The sequence below is a fragment of the Stegostoma tigrinum genome, chromosome 29 (assembly GCF_030684315.1).
Source record: "Stegostoma tigrinum isolate sSteTig4 chromosome 29, sSteTig4.hap1, whole genome shotgun sequence".
NCBI classification, from domain to species: Eukaryota; Metazoa; Chordata; class Chondrichthyes; order Orectolobiformes; family Stegostomatidae; genus Stegostoma; species Stegostoma tigrinum.
In genome coordinates, this window is record NC_081382.1 from 28,175,185 (window position 1) to 28,201,176 (window position 25,992).

Consider the following 25,992-nt stretch of genomic DNA (forward strand, 5'->3'; position numbering starts at 1 on the left):
AAGAACAGGTCAGCAATTAAAGATCCTGCAATGAGTAATTCACCTTCTGACTCCCCAAAAGTCTGTCTACTACCCACATGGCACAAGTCATCACTATAATGGAAAAGTCTCCACTCACCTGAATCTGTGCAGCCCCAACGATACTCAAGAAGCTTGACATCATTCAGGACTAAGCAGCCTGCTTGCTTGGCACAAATCCACGTTCACACCCACGACCAGCACGACACAGAAGCAAAGGTGTGAACTATGTATGAGATGCACTGCAGAAGTTCACCCATGCTCCTTGGATGGTGCCTTCCAAAACCCAAGACCAACATCTAGAAAGACAGGGAGCAGAAGGTACATGGGAACACCACCATCTACATTTTTTTCTTCAAATAACTCACCATCCTGACTTGGAAATATATTGTTATTTCTTCAGTATCACTAGATCAAAATACTGGAATTCCCAACCTCTCAGTATGTTCAGTCTAGCTACAGCCCATGGATGCAGCAGTTCAAGAATACAATTCACCACCACCTTTTCAAGGGCAACTAGGAAAGGTTATTAAATGCCAGCCCAGCAGCAAATTTCAGATCCTGTGAGTAATTTTTAAAAAATTGTGTATAAGTGCAAAATCTTCCAGAAGAGTCCTTATTCTAACCAGAAGTGTATACCAGCACATGTACCTCTGAAAAAGCTTGGTTAAGGGACGTAGAGTAGGATAATGAAATTACCATTACTAATAGCAGTGTTACTGCTCGGTCTATGCTCGGTTTCAATTTTTTTTTCAACTGGTAATGAGATACAGAACTGCTCTTAAAAGTAATAATTGTCCCCAAGTTTTGAAATATAATTAACTTAGGTTATTGAAACTTTGTTTTCGGAATGTGAACCAATAAGTAACCATTCAGAAGTTCTTGACTGCAAATAAGCCATCAAATGTTTTTTTCCCCCCATGTTTTATTTGATGCTTTTCTCAGGTGTCCTTGGCACAATAAATCACAACATCCAGTTGTAATAATCACTTCATAATTTCTTTAAGGCTTGTAACTTTATTTAGATGTTAAGAGATTTTACATCCTTAGTTTTTTTTTCAAAACTGATTTTCTATCTTGGCAAAACTCTCTGAAAAAAAGCACAAAGTTCTGGACATGCTGAGTTGGTCAGGAAATGTCAGTGGTTTAATTGTTGAAATTAAAATATGTGCAAATAATATTCACGCTTTGGACAACTACTTTTGGGTACAGAGAGAGATGTTTTGGAGGCCTTATGCTGTTAGCATTTTTGGCAATGGAAGCTGTCCTTTGTAATATGACCAAACGACTTGAATGTCGTTCCCAATATACCAAACCACCATCTTTGACCATGAGGCTGGACCAATCCAACAGGAGTTCATGACCTGGAGATAATAAGGACTACAGGTGCAGGAAGCCAGACAGCAACCCAGGAGCAGGAAAATCAACTTTTCAGCCTGAAATGCTGACTTTCCTGCTCCTCCGATGACCTGCCGTGCTTTTCCAGCCTCTCACCTATGGGATCTGAAGACCCAACCCTCTGAAATGAGGATTAAAAAAAAATCGAGATGCCATAGGCTCTTGTGGCCGAGTGAGAACATTCCTATCTCTGGGGCCAGAACTTCTAAATTTAAGCCCCATACAAGGACTTATTGGTCATGGAAGGAGCCCAGGATTCCTTCAACCACCCCCCAACTATCACCTAGAGAGAAAGCCAGTGTGAAAATGTACGTTCTAAAAAGAAATTACAAATGTATTAACACTGGTGTTAGTAAGTTTCATAGAGTCCTATAGTCTTACAGCATAGAATCAAGCCCTTTGGCCCAAACTGGTCTGTACCAACCAAAATGTCCATCCCCACTAAGCCCATTTCCCTGTGTTTGACCCATATCCTCTAAACCTTCTTTTGGTGTATTTGTCCAAATGACTTCTAAATGTTGTTAATGTATCCACCTCAACCACTTCCTCTGGCAGCTCATTCTACTTGCATACTACCCTCCATGTTTTTTAAAAAAAATTGCCCCTCAGGTTCCCATGTTCTTTTCCCCTCTCTTACCTTAAACTGATGCCCTCTAGTCTTCAATTTCCCCAACCCCGGGAAAAAGACTGAGTGCATTCACCCTATCCATGCCTCTTATGATCTTAAACACTTCTATAGTACCGCCCCCCCCCCACCCCCTGTCTCCTACCCTTTAAAGAAAAAAGTCCTCGCTTGTTCAACTTCTCGCTACAACTCAGTCCCTTATGTGCTAACAACATCCTTGTAAATTTCTTGTGCACTCTTTCCGGTTTAATAACATCCTTCCTATGGCAAGGCAACCAAAACTGAACACAATACTCCAAGTGCGGCCTCATCAATGTCGTATACAACAGCATCATAATTTCCCAACTTCTGTACATGGTGCTCTGATCAAGGCCAGTGTGCCAAAAGCCACTTTCACTGCCCTGTTTACCTGTGACTCCACTTTCAGAGAAATGTGCATGTGAAATTCAAGGTCCCCCTCTTCCACTACACTCCCTAAGGCCCTACTATTCACTCTGAAACTCCTACCTGGATTTGACTTTCCAAAATGCACACCTCTATACTAAACTACATTTGCTGTTTCTCAGTCCACTTCCCCAGCTGATCAAGATCCTGCTGCAATTTCTGATAACATTCCTCACTGTCCATGATACCGTCTATTTTAGTGTCATCCACAAGCTTACTAATCATGCCTTTTACATTCTCATCCAAGTCATCAGTATACATAACAAACAACAATGGCCCAGCGTCATCTCTGGAGGGATACCACGAGTCACAGGCCTCCAGTCAGACAAGCATCCTTCCAGTATTACCTTCTGCTTCCTACCATAAAGCCAATTGTATATCCAGTTTGCCAGCTCTCCCTGGATTCCATGTGACCTAACCTTGCGGGGCAGTCTACCAAATGGAACCTTATCAAAAGCCTTAATGAAATTCATACAGACTATGTCTACTGCCTTGCCGTCATCAAACTTATTGGTCACTTTACCAAAAAACTAACAAATTTGTGAGGCATGACTTCCCACGCACAAAGCCATGCTGACTACTTCTAATCAAGCCCTATCTTTTCAAATGCATGTACGTCTTATCCCGTGGAATCTTCTGATGTAGCTTACCCACCACCGATATTGAGCTCACTGGTCTATAATTCCCAGGATTTTCTTTTACAGCCCTTCTTGAATAAGAGCACAACATTTGCTAACCTCCAACCTTCTGGGACTTCACCCACGGCTAACGGTGATGCAAATATATCAGCCAGGGCCCCGGCAATTTCTTCCCTAGCTTCTTGCAGGCTTCTTGGATATATCTGGTCAGCACCATGAGATTTATCCAATTTCGTACATTCTAATGTGTCAAACACTTCCTGTACTGTCATATGGACTGTCCTGAGATATTTTCCCCAGGTTCCCAAGTCGTCTTGCCCTTCTGCTCAGTAAACACAGACAGGAAATATGTGTTGAGGATCTCGCCCGTCGCTTGCAGTTCCACACGTACATGTCCACTTTGGTCTTTGTGGGGTCCTATTCTCTCTCTAGTTATTCTTTATCCTTTAACATACTTAAAGTCTCCCTTGGCTGATAAGATCAGGATGGATTCAAAGCTATCTCATGCCCCAATTTTGCTGTCCTGATTTTCTTCTTCAGTAGGAGAAATGTATACAAGTGTGTAAGTGATCAGTGTTCATATCCCACCATGGCAGACGGTGGAAGTTGAATTCACTGAAAAGAAATTCTGGAATTAAAAGTTGCAGAAGATCTTGAAACCATTGTCAACTATTGAAAAATTTTTCTGGCTCATAAATGCCCTTCAGGAAGGAAATCTGCCATCCTGATCTAGTCTAGCCTACTTGTGACTCCATACCTACAGCAATGTGGTTGACCCTCAGTTGCCTTTTGAAATGGCCGAGCAAGCCACGGTTATATCAATCACTACAAATTCTCAAGAAAGAAATGAAATTGCTGGACCACCCAGCATCAACGTAAGCACTGGAATAGACAATGGTAGAAACTGTCCTGTCAATGCAGCAAAGTCCTCCTTATGAACATCTGAGGGTTAGTGCCAAAATTGGGAAAGCTGCCTCAGATTAGTCATTAATAAGCCTGGCATAGTCAGGTTTATGGAATCATACCTGACGGACAATATCTCAGATGCCACCATTAGCATCCCTGGATATGTCCTATCCTACCTGCAGGGCCAACCCAACAGAGGTGGCAGCACAGTAGTATATAGTTAGGAGGGAGTTGCTGTCTGGCTCCTTAATATTGACTCTGGACCCTATGAAGACTCATGGATTCAAGTTAAGCATGAACAAGGAAACCTCCTAATGTTTAGCACACACCACCCTGCCTCAGCCGACGAATCAGTACAGTTCCATGTTGAGCAGTGGCTGGAAGTACGGAATGTGGCAAGGGTGCTGAATATACTCTGGGGGATTTCACTGTCCTCCACCAAGAGTGGTTCGGCAGCATTGAACAGGTATGATCCCAAAAGACATAGCTACCAGATGCGTCTGCGGCAGGTGGTGAGGGAACCAACAAGGGAAAAACACATCCTTGAAGCCATCCTTACCATCTCTCTGGCTGCAGATACATCTGCCAAGGACTGTATCAGTAAGAGTGACCACAGCACAGTCCTTGTGGAGACAAAGTCCTGCCTTTACATTGAGAATACCCTACATCTTGTGTGACGTTACCTCTGTATTAACAGGACAGACTTCAAACAGATCTAGCAACTCAGTGCTGGGCATCCATGAGGTGCTGTGGACCATCAACAGAAGCAGAATTGTACTCCAGTACAATCTAAAATCTCATGGCCCCTCTCAACCACTGCCATCAAGCTAGTGAATCAGCCTGATTCACTGAAGAGTGCAAGAGGCCATGCCAGGAGCAGCACCAGATATACCTGAAAATGACTATCAACCTGGTGACATTACTAAACGGGACTACTTGCATGTGAGACAGCATAAGCTGCAAGTAATAGAAGAGCCAAAAGATTACGCAATCAACACATCAGAGCTCTGCAGTCCTGTCACGTCAAGTCGTGAATGGTGGTGAACAATTAAACAACTCATTGGAGGAGGAGGCTCCACAAATAACACCATCCTCAACAATGGACGAACCTAACACAGGCACAAAAAGATAAGACTGAAGCATTCATAACAATCTTCAGCCAGAAATGCCAAGTTGGTGATTCATCTCGGCCTCCTCCAGTAGTCCACAGCATTACAGATCCAGCCTTCAGCTGATTTGATTCACTCCATATGAAATCAAGAAATGGTCGGAGGCAGTGGATACTGCAAAGGCTATGGGCCCTGACAACATTCCAATAATAATACTGAAGACTTGAGGTTGAGAAGTTGCTCCAACCCCCAACAGCCAAACTGTTCCAGCACAACTACAACACGGGCATCTACCCCACAATGTGGGCAATAGCACAGGTATTCCTCTGCACAAAAAGCAGCACAAGTCCAACCCAGCCAATTATTATCAATTACTGCCCCATCAGTCCACTCTTGATCATCTGTAAAGTGATGGAACATATCATCAGCAGTGCTTTCAAGTAGCATCTGCTTAGTGATAACCTGCTCAGTGATGTCCACTTTGGGTTCTCCCAGGGCCACGTAATTGCTGACCTCATTACAGCCTTGGTTCAAACATGGACAAAAGAGGCGAGATAAGAATGGCAGCCCTTGACACAAAAGCTGCATCTAACCAAGTGTGACATCAGGAGCCCTAGCTAAACTGGAATCACTGCATATCAAGGGGCAAACTCTCTGCTGGTTGGAGTCATACCTCACACGTAGGAAGATGGTTGTGATTGTTGGAGGCCAGTCACCTCAGCCCCAGGACATCTCTGCAGGAGTTACTCAGGGTAGTATCCTAGGCCCAACCATCTTCAGCTGCTCTGTAGACTTAATAAACCATCCATTAACTGAGTTTCTTTATCAATCAGCTGAAAAACAAAAACAAACTTATTCAAAATACAAAACTGGTGAACAAAATTAGTTTCTGATATGAAAATACATAAAATGGTTATCACTGTAAATAACCCAAACACAAAACAAAAACAAAGAGACACACACCGAGTAAAAGAAAAAAATCAGATTTCTTTGTGCGATGTTCATTTTAGGGGGAAAAGTGCCAATACTTAGCTCTTAAAGGCAATTAAAAAAATGATACGGTGTGGATATTCAGACAGCTGTCATCAACATGGGCAGTTGTCTCCGGAATCTAGGCAGATGCAGCTTGCTCAGGAAATAAGGTATCAGTGTTCTTAAAGTCATTTTTCAGCACAATAATCATGTTTCACATTAAGCTCACCACAGAGGCGCTTCACATACAGATGCCATTCGTTGTCCAAAGTTTTCTCATCTGAAAATCCAAACTATCTCCAAGTCTACAAAACACTTTTTTAATAGAACACCCAGAAAAAAACCCAGTCATAAACAGAGTTGGCTGTTTTCTCTGAGGTGAAAACAGAGAAAGACCAGTAATTTTTCCAAACCATGTGGTTCCCACAAAATGCCTTGTTGAGAAAAAGAAAGCGCTCCACATTTTGACATCCCTTTCCATATTACTGCCTCCTCTACTAAAGTAGCTTGCAGACAAATAACAAAACAACACTCGCTGGATCTAAGTGAATATTTAAGAGGGTGTTCGTAAAGATAAATTGTTCTGCCAAAGTCTGAAAGAAGACAATAGTACTGAATACTTAATAAACATTCAGATAAACATTGCCCATTCACTGACAATCAGAGTCCACTTGCCAGTCAGTCATCATTCTGTCCGACAGTGTAAAAGATGTTTTCCGCATGTGATTTTTTTTCTTCCACGTTAACCCTCAGAAGACAGGAAAATGTATGTGTTTTGGCTTTTTCTTAAAATACATACATATTTTGTTCGGTGCACCTTTTGAACAGACGGAGGTGGCCTGAACAGAGGAACATCAGGTGATGGAAGAAAATAAATCACATGACCTGGTCTCATAATATGCCAGAAGGTCAAGACTGTTTTATGGGGAATCATTTTTGGCTGTTGGTTTTCTGCAATGAATCCATAAACATTAATAAGGAATTAAGTTCACAATGCAGTGCACAGGGGGAAATGTACCCCTTACTAAACCTTCTTTTGATTCTCTCTCATTTCACTTCTGATTTAGTTTGGAGCAGTTGTTTCACTACATTGATATGTCTCAAGGGTCAAAATAGTTTTTGCTAAGAATTTATACTCTAGATGAGCCTGTTTCTACTTGGTTTCCTACAAGGTATTTGTAGGATCCATTCTTCATTGTTATTAGTTACATTTGTTGTCTTGTTATTTTTTTTCTCAAAATGCCATCTCAAGGGGTTGCTTCAAAGACACCTGTACAACAATGACTTGCATGTTGATTAAGTATTTAGTACTATTGTCTTCTTTCAGACTTTGGCAGAACAATTTATCTTTACGAACACCCTCCTAAATATTCACTTAGACCCAGCGAGTATTGTATTGTTTTGTTACTTGTCTACAAGCTACTTTAGTAGAGGAGGCAGTAATATGGGAAGGGATGTCAAGATGTGGAGTGCTTATTATTCTCAGAAGATTTTCAAGACATATTCTAGACCACTTCCATGTTTCAGATCTGCTAAGCGGTTGAAGTTAATGACTGCAAGTATGAATGTCAGCTAATTTTTAACATTTGTTGAGAACAATTTATTCCAGTTCCACTGTTCTAGGTTTGAGAGTTATAAACATTAATTCAAGATCTTGAGAGTCTGGCATTAATTATTTTTTGTTCATGTAAGCACAGTTTTGCAGTACAATGTAGTGGCTTGGAACACCAACTCATTTCAATAAATGTAAAGGTAAAAGTTCTTCCATTTGTTCTTGTCCCTGTGAAAAGGAGATTTTTAATTCGGGCAACGCAGGTTCTTTCATTTTTATGTTTTTTTTTTAAGTTGCCTTTGTTTTTTTTAAGGAATACCTGTCCTTGGAACTACCTTAATTTAGGAGTGAAATGCTAAGTGACCAAGGGCGGTTAGTGAGATTGATCACTCAATCTCAGTGGGGAAAGTGAATTCGAACCTGGAGAGAAGCTAGCAATCCATCTACAGATAGAGACATAGATATAGACATTTGAAAGGGACGTAGTAGCAAAAAGGTAGACTTATGGAAGTGAATTGTATGACGGCCCAAATCAAGAGATCCCTTAAGATGTAAAGAAACAGGATGGATAAGATGTTAGAATATTAAAGATAAAGAATGTTTTGTAACTGATGAATACAGGCAAAGCGTCAGGGATAGATGAAATAACAAGAGAACAGCTAAAAGCTCTGGAGAAGCAGAATTGGCAGTGATAACAGAAATTTGATTACCAAAGAATACATTTCCAGTGACTTGAGACATTTGCTATTCATTAAGTTACCAAAGAAACCTAAAATAATGATGTACAATCATTTTAATCATCTCATGAAAGTGTTTGTGTCAACCACAATAGAAAGAAAGAGAAATAATAACACAAAAGCAAAAATTAGTGAAATAGTCTGGGTTTAGATGAGGAGTAGATGGGAGAGCAGCCTTCGATTTGATAATTTGAAGTTTGGTAACGAGATAAATGCTTAACTGCCACGGACTTGATAAGCCAAATAGCCGCCTTCTGAAACTTTTTGTGGCAAGATTTTTTAAAAAAGTAATTCCCAGTGAGTATTATATTTCAAAAAGTATTATTTAAAGCAGTAGATATCTGGAGATAGTACATGCTTAAGAGAGCTCAGAAGTGATAGCTCATTAATACCTAGTGATGGTATAGCTGGCATTGAGTAGCTACAACAGGAACTAGTGTTTTGTGGCAAATTAAAATGCAACAGTAATCTTCTCCAGCTGATTTTGGATGGCAAATCATTTTTAACGTATTTTGTTTCAAGCCCAACCCTGGTATAATACTGGTTTGTCGCATTTATAAAATGAGTCCAAGTTCTCCCATTGTTAGGATTGTTAGTCAGTGCGGTGCCATTGAATAGTGTACCAAGACAAAATTAAACAGCTGCTCATATTTAAATTAAATTTTCTATTGTGAATACAATATTTTATGATTAATTAAAATTTTCAGCTGCATTTTCAAAATCAGCTTTGAATATTTTCACTAAACTGAGCACTTTGGATACTGGAGATCTGAAACAAAAACAGAAATTGCTGGTGAAACGCAGCAAGTCTAGCAGCATCTGTGGGGAGAAAGCAGAGATAACATTTTAAATCTGGTTACTGATGAAGAATCACTGGACTCAAAGCATTAACTGTGCTTTCTTCCCATAGATGCTGCCAGACCTGCTGAATTTCACCAGCAATTTTTGTTTGTGGTGGAATTTTTCACTTGTTGTTTATTTAGTTTGTGTTTTATTTTCTCCATGTTCCACCGTCTGCCTTGCCATTTCCTGGATTTTACTTGAAGCTGCATTATAAGTTATTGACAATGATTTATATCATCTGCCTTGACCTGTGTTATAGCTTTATAAAAATAAACACACAGGAAATATTAGGGGGCTATTTTTCACTTTGACATAAATATAGCAAAAATATGCAATTCAGAAAATTAGAGCAAAGTTTGTAATGAGCCACCTCAGATCTTTGATTATTAAATAATACACACAATTTCACCATTGATAGAATTTGTTTTATAATGGTTTTTACTTTATGCTTCCAGGCAAACTCCAGCAACTTGTCTTCCAGCAGTTGAATCCCAGAGATGTTATTTGTGAGAATGTTCAAGCACCTTTAAAACATGCCCCAAACCTCCAAGCCCGATTATCTTTCTAGACCCATCAACTGTTCCATCATTTCTCTGAAGGCACTTGATAAAAGCTGTTTCACCCACCCTAATGTCTTGTGGACATTTTGGCCTTCACACCTCTTTTTCTCTGCTTTTTATTTAATAGTATTAAAGCAAGGAACACAAACTCTGGGAGGGCAAAAGAGCACTTGAGTGCAGAAACCATAATTTTATGGATTGCAGGAGCCAGAGCAGGAGGAAAATGGCTACAATTGTACAAGCATGAGACCCAGGCTCTTGCACTCCAGGGCTTTGATTAAATGCCCCACACTGACTCCTGCTCAAAGCTGGCTAAGAGTGTTACAAAGGACCCTCTGGAGGAGATCTTGTACGATCGGGAGGAGCTCTTGGGGTTCTCCTCACCCACCAGAATACTTAAATGAATGAGCAAATCTGGGTCACTTCTGACCACATTTTATGTGCCGCCGTAATTTGCTGGAACTGTGCTCATTTCAGAATTAACTAATGTCAGAATCTGAATTATGTGATGGGATCTGGACCTGTTAATGTGAAAACTCAGAGGTTAGAACAGGGTGGAGCAGAAATGTGCAGGTACCCTGTCACCTAGTTAATCCCCTGGTCAGACGGCAGAGTTAAAATGTAGCATAAAAAAATCTAAGATAATAAAATGTGAGGCTGGATGAACACAGCAGGCCAAGCAGCATCTCAGGAGCACAAAAGCTGACGTTTCGGGCCTAGACCCTTCATCAGAGAGGGGGATGGGGGGAGGGAACTGGAATAAATAGGGAGAGAGGGGGAGGCGGACCGAAGATGGAGAGTAAAGAAGATAGGTGGAGAAGGTGTGGGTGGGGAGGTAGGGAGGGGATAGGTCAGTCCAGGGAAGACGGACAGGTCAAGGAGGTGGGATGAGGTTAGTAGGTAGCTGGGGGTGCGGCTTGGGGTGGGAGGAAGGGATGGGTGAGAGGAAGAACCGGTTAGGGAGGCAGAGACAGGTTGGACTGGTTTTGGGATGCAGTGGGTGGGGGGGAAGAGCTGGGCTGGTTGTGTGGTGCAGTGGGGGGAGGGGATGAACTGGGCTGGTTTAGGGATGCAGTGGGGGAAGGGGAGATTTTGAAACTGGTGAAGTCCACATTGATACCATATGGCTGCAGGGTTCCCAGGCGGAATATGAGTTGCTGTTCCTGCAACCTTCGGGTGGCATCATTGTGGCAGTGCAGGAGGCCCATGATGGACATGTCATCAAGAGAATGGGAGGGGGAGTGGAAATGGTTTGCGACTGGGAGGTGCAGTTGTTTGTTGCGAACTGAGCGGAGGTGTTCTGCAAAGCGGTCCCCAAGCCTCCGCTTGGCTGAGATGCCAATGAAGTGGGATCCTTTTTTCCCCGGCATGGTATTTTGATACTTGAGTGTTCTTGGATCTGTACTCATTCAGCCAAATTGACAGTTTTCCGTCACACTTTTGAGATGTGCTTGCAAATGGTAGATAGGATTTGAAAAGTCAGGAGTTGATATTTTTGCGAGAGAATGCTATAATATTGGCCTGATGTATATCCACCATTTTTATATAGCTGCACAATTAAATATCTGATCAACATCCATTGATGAGGATTTAGCAATGGTTATGCATCAAGGGCATGAGTAGGTTATCTTATTGGAGATGGTTATTACCTGGCAATTAGGTGGCATATATATTAGCTGCCAATTATGAGTTGAAGACTGAAGTTGTCCAAACCTTGCTGAATGCAGGCTTTATTATCTGAGGAGATGTACAGGTAATTGAACTGAATGCAGAATCATCAGCAAGCAGCTCCACTTTTGATCTTGCGTTGGAAAGAAAATAATTGATAAGTAGCTGAAGACATAATCTGAGGAGCTGTTGCGAAAACGTCCTGTGATTGACGTAAGAGACTTACAGCAACGGCAATCATTTTCCGTTGTGCTGGGTCTGACTCCAATCAGTAGAAAGTTTTCTCCCTTTTGGTTTCAGTTTTACTAGCATTTCTTGATATCACATGAGGTCAGGTACTGCCTTGATTGTCAAGCATGGTCACTCTTGCCTCACCTCTCGAATTTTGCTGCCTCTTAATATTTGGAGCAAGGTTTAAGCTGACTAGACCAGTTGGAATCCCAACTCACATCATTAAGCAAGTTATTGCCATGCAGTTGCCACTTTCATTAGAGTCATTCAGCATGAAAATAAGGTCTTAGGTCCAACTCATCTGTGCCAACCAGACACCCCAATCTGATCAAGTCCTGTATGCCAGCATTTGGCCCATATTTCTCTAAAACCCTTCCTGTTCACACACCCATCCAGGTGCCTTTTAAATGTTGTAATTGTACCTGCCTCCACCATTTCCTCTGGCAACTCGTTACATACACACATCACCCTCTTTGTGGAAGAATTTACCCCTCAGGTCCTTTTTAAATCTTTCCCCTCTCATCTTAAGCCTATGTCCTTTAGTTTTAGACTTTCCCACCCTAGGAAAAAGACCTTGGCTATTCACCCTATCCATGCCCCTCATGATTTTATAAACCTCTGTAAGGTCATCCCTCATGACTCTTCAGGAAAAAAAGCCCCAGCCTACTCCATTTCGGTCTGTTGCTCAAACCCTCCAGTACAGGCAACATCCTTGTAAATCTTTTCTGCAACCTTTCGTGTTTAACAATATACTTTCCTACAGAATAGCGACTAGAATTGTACCAAGTATTCCAAAAGTGACCTCACCAATGTCCTGTACAGCCATAACATGACCTCCCAACTCCTGTACTCAGTGTTATGATCATCGAAGGCAAGCTTGTCAAACGCGTTCTTCATCACCCTGTCTATCATTTTTAAAGAACGATACGCTTGCACCCCTAGGAGTCTTTGTTCAGCTACACTCCCCAGGGTCCTACCATTAACTGTCTAAGTCCTTCGCTGATTTGCCTTACCAGGTGCAACACATTTACCTAAATTAAACTCTATCTGATCAAGGCCCTATTATCCTCTGAGATAATCTCCTCACTACCCACTGCACCACCAGTTTGATGTCATCCGTAGCCTTACTAATCATACCCTGTGTAATTCACATCCAAATCATTTATATAAATGACGACAAGCAACGAACCCAGCACTGATCCTTGTGGCCTCTAGTCCGAAAAACAGCCCTCCACCACCACTCTGTCTTCTACCTTCAAGTCAATATTGTGTCCACTTGGCCATTTTTCCCCCTCGATCCCATGTGATCTAACCTTACCAACCAGTCTAAAAAGCAGAACCTTGTTGAACACTTCGCTGAAGTCCTTATAGACAACATCTACCCCTCTGCCTTCGTCAATCGTCTTTGTCACCTCCTTCCAAAACTCAATCAAAGCCATGCTGACTATCCCTAATCAGTCCTTGCCTTTCCAAATGCATGTAAGTCCTGTCCCTTAGAGTCCCCTTCAGTAACTTACCCATCACAGTCATCAGGCTCACCGGTCTATAGTTACCTTACAACAGTATTAAATAATGGCACTACATTAGACAACCTGTAATCTTTCAACACCTCGCCAATGGCTCATGATGATACACATATCTCAGCAAGGGGTCCAGCAATCTCTCTCCTAGCTTCCCACAAAGTTCTGGGAAACACCTAATCTGCCTTTATGCATTTTAAGACCTCCTGTTCAGTAATAGAACTCTTTTCAAGATATCACTACTTATTTCCTCAAGTTCTTTCACTTCCAAGTCCTTCCCCACAGTCGCAAAATATTTTAGTACCTTCACCTTCTGTGGTTTGCCAATGATTAGGATTGTGCTTGACTGAACTAAATTTATCCTACGTTTTGTACACGGGGCCTACTTTGGCAATATTCCATATTCACCTGTGCGTCAATGTTGTAGCTGCACTGGAATAACCTGGTCAAAATGCTACTACATCTGGAGCCGTAATCTGACTAAAGCCAGAATGTTTTCAGAGCCAACAGCCTTTGCTATATCCAGGCTACTGGCCATTCTACGTAACACATTGAGTGAATCAAATTGGCTGAAGTCTGGCATCTGCAGTGATGGGGACTTTAGGGGAATGCTTTCCACTCAGCACTTCTGTCTAAGGATATTCACACAGGCTTCTGCTTCGTTTATTCCAAAAACTTTCTGGGAATCCCCATCAGTGAGGATGAGGATGTTCTTTTCTTCATTCGTGGGACAGATGCTTTGCTGGCTAGGCTAGTATTCGTTCCTCATCCCCATTAACAGTCTAACATGGTGCTATGGATCTGAAATTGCTTATAGGTCAGAATGGGTGAGGATGGCAGATTTCCTTACCTGAAGGACGTAAGTGAACCAGATGGTTTTTTAAAAGTAAAATCAACATGGTTTCCAGTAAGAGAGCTTTTAATTCCAGATTTTTGTTGAATTCAGATTTCACCATCTGCCATTGTAAGATTTGAACCCGTGTCCCCAGAACTTTAGGTGAGGTTTTAGATTACGAAGCCAGTGATATTACCACTACTCCTGCCTTGCTGAGCTTCACATCCATTACTGTGAGATGTTTGAGTCACTTGTATTATTTAGTGTCAAAATTCTGTCCATGAAGCGGAGGTAAGTTATTATTTAGCATCTGCACACTGCAGCCTGTCTGTTAGAGTGCATGTTTCCTGGGAGCGTTTAATCATTTTGCAAAATGTTACAGGTATTCTACAGGAGCTGTGTTTTAGTGAAGGACCAAAGGAAATTAGTACCAAGGCTTAACTGACTGACTATTTTATGCCAGACCAATAACAACTTGGGGCATTATACTGAATCGTGATTCTTGATAAAAGCTTGAAAGCACTGTGCTCTTGCCCTACATGTTATGTTCCTTCTCATGCTTTGAAAACAGTGTGTTGTTAGTCAAAATGTATTTCAGAAGTCATATTATGCAAGGTGTAACGCATTTCTGTTTACAAATTTCCTTCCAGTTCTGTCTCCATCATCTGTTCAGCTTGAGCTATTTCCCCCCTCCACATTACAGATTGATCGATTTGTTCAAGTCAGGTTTGATGTCTTCAGCACAATAGATAATCTGCAGAGAAAGGAAAGATTGGTAACTCTTCTCTATGTCCTTACTTAGAGTTTGATGACTGGCTCAGGTCATTGTACTCTCAGTACACTATCACCGTGTTCTTGCCCACTTGCTGGTGTTTGAATGTAAGAGGTTATTTGAACTTGGTTGTTGAACTTTTTGGTGAATCTTGCAATGAAAAAACTTGGCAGATACCCATTTGTAATCTTTCCATTAAGATTGATTTCACTTTTGACTATGGCATATATTTTATCACCAGTTTATACCAAGGAGGTTGATATGAAGGTTCGTTTTGTTCAGAACACTTTCTGTAATTGCCTATACTTTATGGATATCTTCCTTATTCATCTGTTTGTCAGGATGCACTTCGCAAACATGATCTTTCCCAAGCCTTCTGAAACAGTCTTCCGGATTGCTTACAGCAGTAGATGTAGAAAATGTCTGTCCAAGACATTGGACACTGGAGGGAAAAGTAGATATTAAATGGAGTAGAGTGAATAGATGGTCAGGAGTGGGCCAGGATTGCATGATGAGATGAAAATGGACGGGAGTCTGCATAGGTAATGGTGGAAGATGAGAATGTGTAGATTTGCAATATCATTGTCAAGTAGGTCTACATACGATATAGTGCCTTTCAGAAGTGGAATGGCAGTATTGAGTACGGAAGAGTATTGTTGAATGATGTCTAATTGTCCTTGAATAAATACTTTTTTTCCGATTCAAAGTATCATCCTGCCTGCTTGTAACCAGGTGAACCTATCACATGGGGAAAATTGTTATGTCTCAATACTTTTAACGTTTTGTTGTAAAGATACATTTACAATCAGTCTATCAGTTCCCCTTTTAAGTTGAATCAGCATGCACTTAGAAATGAACTAACAAATGTCAGTACTTTGGTCTTTTCCTTAAATTGTTATTACACACTCAAGTCTCTTGAGACCTGCAATGCAGTTGGCTGTTCCTTTTTCACCCTGGCTGCTTCCATTACACTGACTAACCCATTTTGTTTAAAATAAACATCACATCCATGACAATGATTATTGCGAAAAGCCCCAAACCAAATCTGTCATTTTATCTATTTAACAGTTTCATGAAGAATCATTAACATTTGAAAGCAGTGTGGATAGAGGAAGATTCTGGGTTTATCATGTTAGTTTTGCTTTAATCAAAAAGGTTTCTTTGAAATTAAAATTTGTAAAGAAATGTGGGGTGCATTCAGACATAGAGACTCCAAATCTGTAGGTGTCTTTAGAGTTCTTTAGTTTGTAGACACATACAGAGACCCCAGTTTATGAATGGCCAAGTTACAAACACTCATACTTACGAAAGCAAACCCATATGGGATAGGAACATTTCCAGCACTTATGAGCAGATGCTTTACAGTATAATACTTTGTGTTCTGACTTGTGTATAAATTGACTTGATGGAACTGAAGTCGTTGCAACCTTGAGATTGCATGGTCTGCTACCTTAGTAATTGAAGAAGTCATTCTGTCTGTGCATGTTGGGTTTTCCATGTCCTGTGAATGCTGGGAGGCAGTGTTTGACCAGTTTCTGAAAATTGTCCATCACAAATAACATTTGCTTTCAAATATTGCTGCCATTTAATTTAAACGCTTTCATGTTGAAGATCCTGCTAATTGCTCTTGAGCACTATAGAGAAAGACGTTATGTACATTACATCAGTGCATTCCAAAGAAATAGGTCTGTCATTTTTATTACAAGAATTTAGTGATGTTTTCAGGCCATTATCATTATAATTCTCATTTAGCAATTCTGTCTTTATTCCTTCTAACTCATTGGAGAATATTCACCAAGCATTACCTTGAGATGGGACAGAAATGGAATCAGTTGTGACTTAAAATGATAACTTCAATATTTAAAGTAGTTATCAAACCATTCCTGTGGTGGGGTGCTGCAATATCAGTAAATTCATGACCTTGACCTACATTTGTTTAAACTTGTGCATAAGTTTTCTTAGCCTTCCCACTCTTCCATTCATTTAAATGGTGAATGTTTTGCTTTTCAAACGAATGTAAAATATTATTAGTTCATGCACACAAATATACAATAAACTCTTGTGTAGTGACTACAGTTTTTGTCATCTTTCTTTATGTTCAAATAAAATTCACTTCTTGAGTGGAGGCCTGCCATTGGACACTGTGTGGGAATTGGGCATAGGGCAGTGGTGCTTTCTAGGGATCAAATTAATTCTATTTTCACTTGAATGAAGTGACTTTAAGATGGACAGAAGCAAATAGAATTGTTATAACGTTTGAGACATGGGAGCTTTTAGGAGAAAGATACTGCCAGAAGATGGACTTATTAGAAGACTGGGTAAGTGGACTTCCAGTGCACTTTATTACAGAGAAATGCAACGTACAAATTTTTGGCAGTAAAGGACATTTGAGGGGTATCCATCTTGCACAACAAGATGATTTTGATAAAGATTAGAAGCATCTATGCTCAATATAAAACAGGAGAAACATGTGTACTCGTCCAAAGGCAGTTTTGGCTTGTATATTGGTACATAAGACGAAAGCGAGATGGTGATATTGAGTTTGTACAAGATTGCATACACAAAAGTTTTGGACATCCTGTTACAGGTTGACAGCTGTGAAGAAAATGATTCATAATTTATGAAAAAAAATTTAAAATGCATTTTTCTGGTTAAGACAGAAATAGTGAAAGATGATCTGATGGAGACGTTGAGAAAGTAAAATAGTGGAAGATTGTTCTGACTGAATTAGTGAAAAATTGTTTAAGTTTGTGATTGCTATTTGAAAGTTTTTACTCCATATTTTAAATGGTGAATTCTTTATCTCAGGCAGAAACTGCAACATCATTTCAGAAAGTATTGAACTAGTAACATACGAAAGAATTTTTTAGCGTAGAACAAAAAGCAGAGGAATATGATATGAGCAGATAGCTCTGGTTCGGCTAGTGAGAGCACAATGTATGAATGATGTTTTCCCATGCTAGGCCCCTCAATTTGAAATGGCTACTTGCTACATTACGTTTACTGAATTGATCATCCTAAAGCTCATTGTGCTATTTAATTAGTTAAAGACTACAGGAAACCTGCACATATAACCAAAATATTTATACTGGAGAATTCTTCATTTATATCTAAATCATTTGGGATTTTAGGCAGTTCTAATTAGGCACCTGATACCTAGTTCTAATTAGGTACCTGATACCATCTTAAGAAATGGGCCTCAGAAGAGATGACTGTAGTAGGGAACTGGGCATCCAGTCATCAGCCGTTTAAATCCCACGTTTTCTTAAAAAAAATTCACAAGGTCCTGTATTTTGCAAGAGATTCAAGTATTTGAAGAAAAATTAAATTTATTTAATACTAAAATAAGTTTAGGACCACACCAGACGTGTCCTCAGAATAGCCCATGGATCAACAGCTTTTATATGAAAGTTGTATATAGCTCCCTTTTAGTCTGAAAGTGTTTAATTGTTTTACAAAGCAGCTGCACAAGTTTATGCTTTCAGAAAGATAAAAGATTAGTTTATTATGTGTTACAGAAGGAAAGGGTAATAGTTATTTGTTAAAATATAGATATAAAGATGTTAGTAAGGATAAAAGTTGCGCAAGTTGGAAATGACATCAGTCGCTACTATCATTGCAAGTCTTGTTTGCTTGAAAACTTGCTTCCTGAAACAAAGGGATCAAAAATTTGAAGTCAAATTCAGCAGTTGTAATGACTTCTGGAGTCAGATAGTTGGAGATTGTTCAAACAGATCTTGGGAGTGAGTGAAGACTTCATTGTATCAGATTTATGGCATTTCAGCTTGCAACTTTAGGTAACCTGGTTCATTTCAGTAGTTCTGAATGTCCTCCTCTTGCTCTGTTAAGAATTAGTGACTGCCCAAAGATGTTTCTGTCAAGATCTATGATCAAGATAGTTGTTCATAGCCAGATATATACAAATCAAAACTAAAACAACTATTACCCCAAAACTAATGAGTCATGCTTCCATAATAGGTATTGGGTTCGCATAGGTCTAAGATAGTTGTTTTCAATCAAGGTAGCTTAGATAACTCTGCCTGTCAGGTTATTTGTAAAATGAGAGCTGTTTATACCTCTTGGAGTCAGGCTTCATTTTCTCCTGGAGATGTTCATTTGATTTCAAAGAGTCTGTTGTGATTTTTATTTGTTGACGAATATCGTCTGGTCGCAATTCCGGTTGAGTCCACAAGTGTCATTGTGTGACTTCTGGTAGCCATTTTTGTCAGTTTATTTTTGTGTCCATTAGAAGACTGAGGAGCTTTCTTTACAAAATATGTAATGTTGTAACTGCATGGTTTTTGAGAAGATTTGTAGCTCGGGTTGTTGGTGCAATAGTTGACAGCTTGGCAAGGAAGTCAATAACCGCATTGTAACTACATATTCTTCACAATTCAGAACTTTGGGATTCATTCTTTATTTGCAAATAAAAGCAACACCACATTTTAGAATGTTATTTGTGAAATGTTCATTTTCATGTCTGTTGATGTGCTTTATCTTTCTGACATTTAAAAAAAAATACATTTCTAGTAGTAAAGAAATGATAGAATGCTATTTAATGAGATTAGAAATTCTTTGCTGGCAAGAATGCATTAGCAAAGGTTTTCTTAATTTTTTTAAAAACTCTGGTGAATGTATTACATTGTACATAGGAGATACTAGAAAGGCTGACGGTACTTAAAATGGATATGTCCCTTTGTCTCAGTAACGTGACAGCGTTGCTGGCAGGAGTAAGGGTGGAAATTGTAGAGGGTTTGGCTACAGTCTTCCAGTCCTTGTGAGATATGCAGTTGGTGGAAGAGGACTCTACTCGTTAAACTCTTTCAAAACAGGGCAAAGTATACGACTGGCCATTGTAAATCAGTCAGTTTAACACCTGGGATTTTAGCATCATTAATCAAAGCCAATTAGAAAGCATAGAGCCAGCTTTGTTATGGTTTGATTGTGCTTCTTGGTAAAATGCTAGAGAGGATGAATGAGGACTTTTGCTGTTGTACATGGACTTTAAACATGCCAACAATAAATAACCACATTAGGCTTGTCAGTCAGATTGAAGCCTGTGGGATGGAGCAGCATGGATACTGAATTGACCAAGTCAGATAAACTAGTACGGCGAAGGGCTACTATTTAGGCTTGGACGGAGGTATATGTTGATTTTTCCCAAGGTTCAGTGCGAGAACTACCGCTGTTCGTTCTTAATGTTAATGTTTTGGATTTGGGGACACATGGCAGGGCACAGTTTTGAATGTACAGGTGACTTGAAACTTGGTTGTTGTATGAAACAATGAGAAAGATGCTAATAGATTTCAAGCATGCAAACAGATTGCCTCAGAGGGCAGTTGCAAATTAAAATTAGAAACTTCAGAAGCTGTAATTAAAGGAATTATAGCAGAGCACTTAAATTTCAAGGTAATCAGTCAGAGTCAACTTGGTTTTGTGAAAGCGAAGTCATGTTCAACCAATTTGAGTATTCTTCAAGGAAGTAACTTGCGCTGCCCATCAAAAAAGAATACTTGAATGCACTAAGCTTAGATTTCAGAAGGCATTTGATAAGGTGCTCATCAAAGATTTGGTGAAAATAAAATTCAAAATGTAGGGATATATTGGAATGGCTACAGGATTGGCTGGCTAACAGGAAACAGAGTGGGCAGAAATAGTTAATTTTCTGATTAGGAGGTGGTGTTCTCCAGGAATCAAGACTGAGTTCTTAAGTTCATATAAATGTCTGGATGAAGGAAGGTATGGTTGTTAAAATTTTCTGATTGCACAGAAGTAGAAAATTAAATAGTGTCGAGGAAATACAGAGGCGACAATGCAATACAGATAAAGGTCTAGCAAACAGAGTATAATTCAGGAAGATTTGAAATTATTTTGACAGGATAAATTTTTTAAAAAATCATAAGGTCTAAATGGTAAACCAATCATATAGGTTGGTATACAGGTACAGCAAGTGATTAGGAAATCAAATGAAATGATTTCTGCAAAAATAATTGAATAAGTTAATTGGATTTTACGTTTGTCGTACAGGGCTTTAGACCACATCTGAAATACTGTGTACTGTGTTGGTCATCTTATTTTAGGAAGGACAAATGCATTGGAAGTTCGAAGATGTTTTACTAGATTAATCACTGAAATGGCAGGTTGACTCTTTTGGACAGGCTAGGTTTGCACTGACTGAAGTTAGGATGCTTATTCTTGTGAGAGAATCTTGAACTATGGGTTATTTAAGCCAGATGTTGAGATCTTTTCTGAAGACCATGAGTCTTTGGAACACACTTCCTTAAAAGGTTTTGGAAAGAGCCTGAGCATTTTCAAGGCAGGTGTAATTAGAGTATTGATGTAACCAAGGGTGTGAAATATTATCGGGTCTGGGCATGAATGTGGAGTGATTGGATCAGTCATGATCTTATTGATTGGCAGAGCAGGCTGAAGAGAGAAGGTGGCCAACTTCTGTCCTAAACTTGTATTTCATGTGTTAAATTTAATGCAGGACACCGTGACATCCTCCATTTTGGAAGGAATGATGAACAGAGGTACTGCAAGTTAGATGGTACAGTTTTAAAATGAGGAAAGAGAGTCAGAATACAAGCAATGAGTGTTTTATGTACAAATCTTCAAAGATAGTTATCAGAGCAGTTGTAAGATACAGGGGCAGCTGTGCTCTTTAAGGTGTGAATTTCACAGGATGCTAACTGCTGTTCAGAAAAAAGGAATTTGACCTTAGCCAAAGTATCGTGTCCCAAATGCCAGTCCTTTTGAGAGAACGTGAGGGCTTTGGAGTGAGTCCAGAGATGTTACAGAGTTATAATTATAGTTAGATGGATCAACTGGACTTTTGGAAGAGAAGCCTAAAGCCTAATAGGTGTGTGTTAAAATCTTCAAAGGTTTAGAGAGCTGAAATTTATTTTGTTGTTGCAAAGATGACTAGAGAGTACAGATTTAAGGTGAGTGACAAAATAGCCAGAGGTGGTATGAAGAAAATATGCTTTAGTGGCTAGGATTTGAAATGCATAGGCTGCTGATCACAGAATTGTATAGTACAGATGAGTTTGTTCAGCCTATCAAGTCTGTACTGACAAAAACTACTCTAAATCTATACTAGTCATACTGGTCCTTTCAAATATAATTTTCCTAAACTAAATTAAACACTTCAAGGAAAAGCATGCATTTAGAAAAAGAGAATTTCTCTTCAAAAGCACCAGCACAAACCAAACGTACTGAAAGTCCTGTACCCCTGCTGCACGACTCTGTATTTGAAAATTCCACCAGAGTATTAATGTTATTATGTTAATATGTAATGAATATTAAATAACTTCTGTAAAGCCTTAAAATGACTTTAGAATAAAACTGTTGTACTTTCTTGACTGACATAAAACGCTGAATTTCTTTATCAACTGTAGTCCAGTTCTTGAAAGTGAGCCTTTAAGTATCGTAGGAATTGAAAGTGGGCTTGTACTTCATGTGTGCCCCACCAGGTGGCAGCTAATACTCATTTGCCAAAGCCTTTCAACAGAAATTTCCCTATTTGGCCGCAACTAGTTTTCTTTGAGGTTTTGCCTTGAGATGTTGAGCCAGATAGGTTTAAACAGGGTGGATTAATTAAAACAATTGAATATAATGATTGCTTAAACATTTCCTTTGCCTTTTCCTTTTGTTTTGTCTTTTTTTTGTCTTTCCCAACCATGGAAGGAAAGTCTTTCATCTTTACTAATGTCCTTTTCCACATCAACTTGTGCTGCAAGAATACAGAGCTAAACTTCAGACAAATTAGTGTGCATCAGTTGCATCATCTTAATTGGCTGGTTTGCAATGCAAAGTGGTGCCAACAGCGTAGGTTCAATTCCCACACTGGCTGATGTTGCCATGAAAGATTTACCTTCTCAATCTCTCCCCTCGCCTGAGGCATGGTGACCCTCCTGTTAAACCACAACCAGTTAATCTCTGTCTCTTTTTCTGTTTGAGAGAGCAGCCCTGTGGTCCAGTATGACAATAGCGACTTTTCTTGTCTTGCAACTTACTTTATCTGCATGTGTTGTCTCCCAGTGTTTGTCGTTATATATATTTACCACTGTCTAGGAAATGTTACGTTTTGTAAATATTCTGGTTAATTAGGGTTGACGGTAATGCCATTAAAAGTACTAAGTTCCATGTAAGCAATCCTAGTACCTATAGCCTTTTTGTGAATACAATTCCTCTATTTAGCAGTACATTTGAACTATTATATTTTAAAACGCTATTATCCCTGCTGTGTTAAGTTTACTGACCTCTATCATTTATGATCAAAATTTTTTGTGATACTCATCTTACCATTTGATCCACCTGTTGAAATTTTCAAAAATTTATTTCATTACTTTTATTTTCTTCCCAGTATGATTACAGCTTTAGAACAGAACAGAGTGCTGCAGCTCGTCTTCCACCAAGTCCCACTAAATGTCAACAATCACCATTATCCTGAAGATGAACCTTAATGGAGATGTTGTTAACTAAGGGACAGATGTCTACTGGAACAGCCACCATGCGAAGCAATGTTGGATACTTTGCTTCCTTTAACTTCTACTGAAATGGTATTCTCATACTAATGGAAAGGACAGTATTTCTAATTACCAGCAGTCTACCTACAACTTAACATTGGGTAAAATCATTTTGTACATGGAGTTTTGTAAATACAATTTTTAATGTGACCTTTATTTGCAAATCTTCTGGCCTTGAATAAGGTTAATCGTTTTAATAATTATTAAACAAAGGCTGGATGTTTTTTGCTTTCTTGAGCCATAGCTTATTTCTGTTTCTCCATATTTTTTGTCAAACTAATTTTGCACACTTCAGAAATGCTACTGGTGATAGCCGTTTTCACAAACTATGCATCATTTCATTTAATAGACATTTAGCCATTTGTTTCACTATGAGACTAGATGTAATTTTAAGTTAAGGAAATAAAGTTTTGAAATATCATGTTTAGCTGATGTTTTAGTTTTATTTCCTGCTTCTAACAAGTCAAATTTTGATAGTATGAAGAGGAATTTAGCAATAGTTAAGATCAAATTTGGCAAAGTCAGAATAACTTATTTTTTATTCAGATCAGAGAATTGGGTGCTAGTTTCTACCATAGCTTCTGGAAATCTTAAGATTTACTAAGTTATGTTTCTGCACAGATATTCTACTTCTATGTAGACTGTCCCTATAGTCCGTGGTTGTTTTCTCTTATTTCTGTCACAGAAGATAGCATAGTTATCTGTTTTCTCTTGGAATATATCAAATTTAGAAGCTATACTCAGAATTCTACAAAAATTAAGTTGGTTTTTGGTATTCATCTCGATTACATGCACCCTGTCTTTCCAATTTTGCTTAACATAATCATGAAATGTTTTTGTGGGAATTCTCGGATTTTCTACAGCAAAGCTTTCCAGTCTATAAAATATCTTGCTATTCTTTAAAGCTGTTGTTTATGGAAAACAGTATTTGTTATATCACAGTGAATGAACAAAAGTTAAAACAGGCCTTCCTTATTGGTTCCTTTATTAACAAAGGACATTTGTGCTATTCTAATGCAATATTTGTTACTGCAGTTTTTTCTACAGTTGCATAAGGTATGATTCTGTGGTTATAATCTAAGTGAAAGTGTAGCTTTGTCAAAATGCACTGATTTGCTTTGCACTGCATTTTTTTAATGTTTGGGCTCTTTTTTAAATGTACACCCTTGCAATCTGAAAGTCTTTTGTATGGTTTTTAAACATGCTTGTGATTCTAAATTAATGCTATGAAACATGGTAGTTGTGTAACACTAACAATTTTGTTAAGTAGCAGCTTTTCTTTAAACACTACTATTAATTTACCAGCCTTACCTCAATAACCCAAGTGTTACAACCTCCTTTTAGGTGTTGTGATCCACACTAAGAGAAATCAACATTCAAAACAGTATTTTCAGTGGATAGAAGGATGTAGTGCTTTTAATCAATGGCAGCTGCTCAACAAAAACTACGTATGCTAACAGGTTTACATACTGTACGTAAAGCAGTCATGTATTTTTTTTTTCATTTTAATCTTTTTCTCATTTCCAGTGCAAAACAAATTCTACCTAATATGGAGGGCATGGGTGATCAGATTAATAATGCCAGTGTTTAGAATTACAAATTTCTGTTTAACATAGCACCTCAGATTGTCATGTGAAACAAGTGTTCTGATCCATTGACACTATTTGGAATGAACGAAATGCTTCAGATATTGAATAACTGATTTTCAATGCTGCATGTATAGTGTGCTTAAGCATTTAATTCAAGAAAGCATAATTATATTTTCTGTCTGTTCTGTACAAATAATGTAAAGCATCCCATTATCATTTCTAAAGAAACTAGGCATTTATCATTTATGTATGAATATTAGCTGCATCTAAATGTCTGGTGGAGCTCTGTGAACTTCGATGATACAAAGGCACCCTGCTATTAAGTGATGAACGGTTTTTGCAGAGCAGAGCATAGAGCATTCACAGTATGACTAACCATTTCAACTCATTCATTTACAATTTACTGTGAATAATTAAATCATGATAATATTGTGCATAAAATTTGTGGAACTTCTGCCCAAATGCTATTATCTTTAAAATGTTGAAAAATATTTAACTTTCCCCAGCCATACAATTGTAATAGTTCAATTTTATTTTTAATTGTGTTGGAGATTTAACCCACTGTTCTTAAAAGGGTTCAGAAATAAAATCTTCCTGTATTTATTGTAGATTTGTTTCCTGTAGTTACAAAGGGAGGTTTGCGATTTGGTTTATTGAGTCTGTATTAATAATGTGACAAGTTAAATAAAATATCTGTTTTAACTGGCTGCTTTTATGAACGCACTCTCATGTTGCAATGTTAGAAACACAAATAATTGCATTCATGTAGCATCTTTTGCATCGTCAACATCCTAAAGCACTCAACAGTGAAGAATTTCTCCTGACTTACTGTATTATAGCTAAAAACAATTTGTGCACTCTCCCACAAACCATGTAAGAAAAACAACTGGCTAATTGGATTGTCTCTGTAGACATAGAACATAGAATACAGCGCAGAACAGGCCCTTCGGTCCTCGATGTTGTGCCGACCTGTGAAACTAATCTAAGCCCCTCCCCCTACACTATCCCATCACAGAAAGATGTTGGCTTAAAGAGAAAGCGTAC

General features: G+C 39.0%; 1 protein-coding gene across 4 annotated transcripts in view; it reads left to right on the top strand.

Moving 5' to 3' along the window:
• mvb12ba (multivesicular body subunit 12Ba) overlaps positions 1-25,655 on the top strand; it is a 176,062-nt gene extending 150,407 nt beyond the window's left edge. For all 4 annotated transcript variants that reach the window (XM_048559146.2, XM_048559144.2, XM_048559145.2 and 1 more), the window contains one exon: positions 23,197-25,655. In XM_048559146.2, the coding sequence (XP_048415103.2) occupies positions 23,197-23,283 (87 nt within the window). In that variant the 3' untranslated portion in view covers positions 23,284-25,655. The remainder of the gene's footprint in view (positions 1-23,196) is intronic.
• The last annotated feature ends 337 nt before the right edge of the window (positions 25,656-25,992 follow it).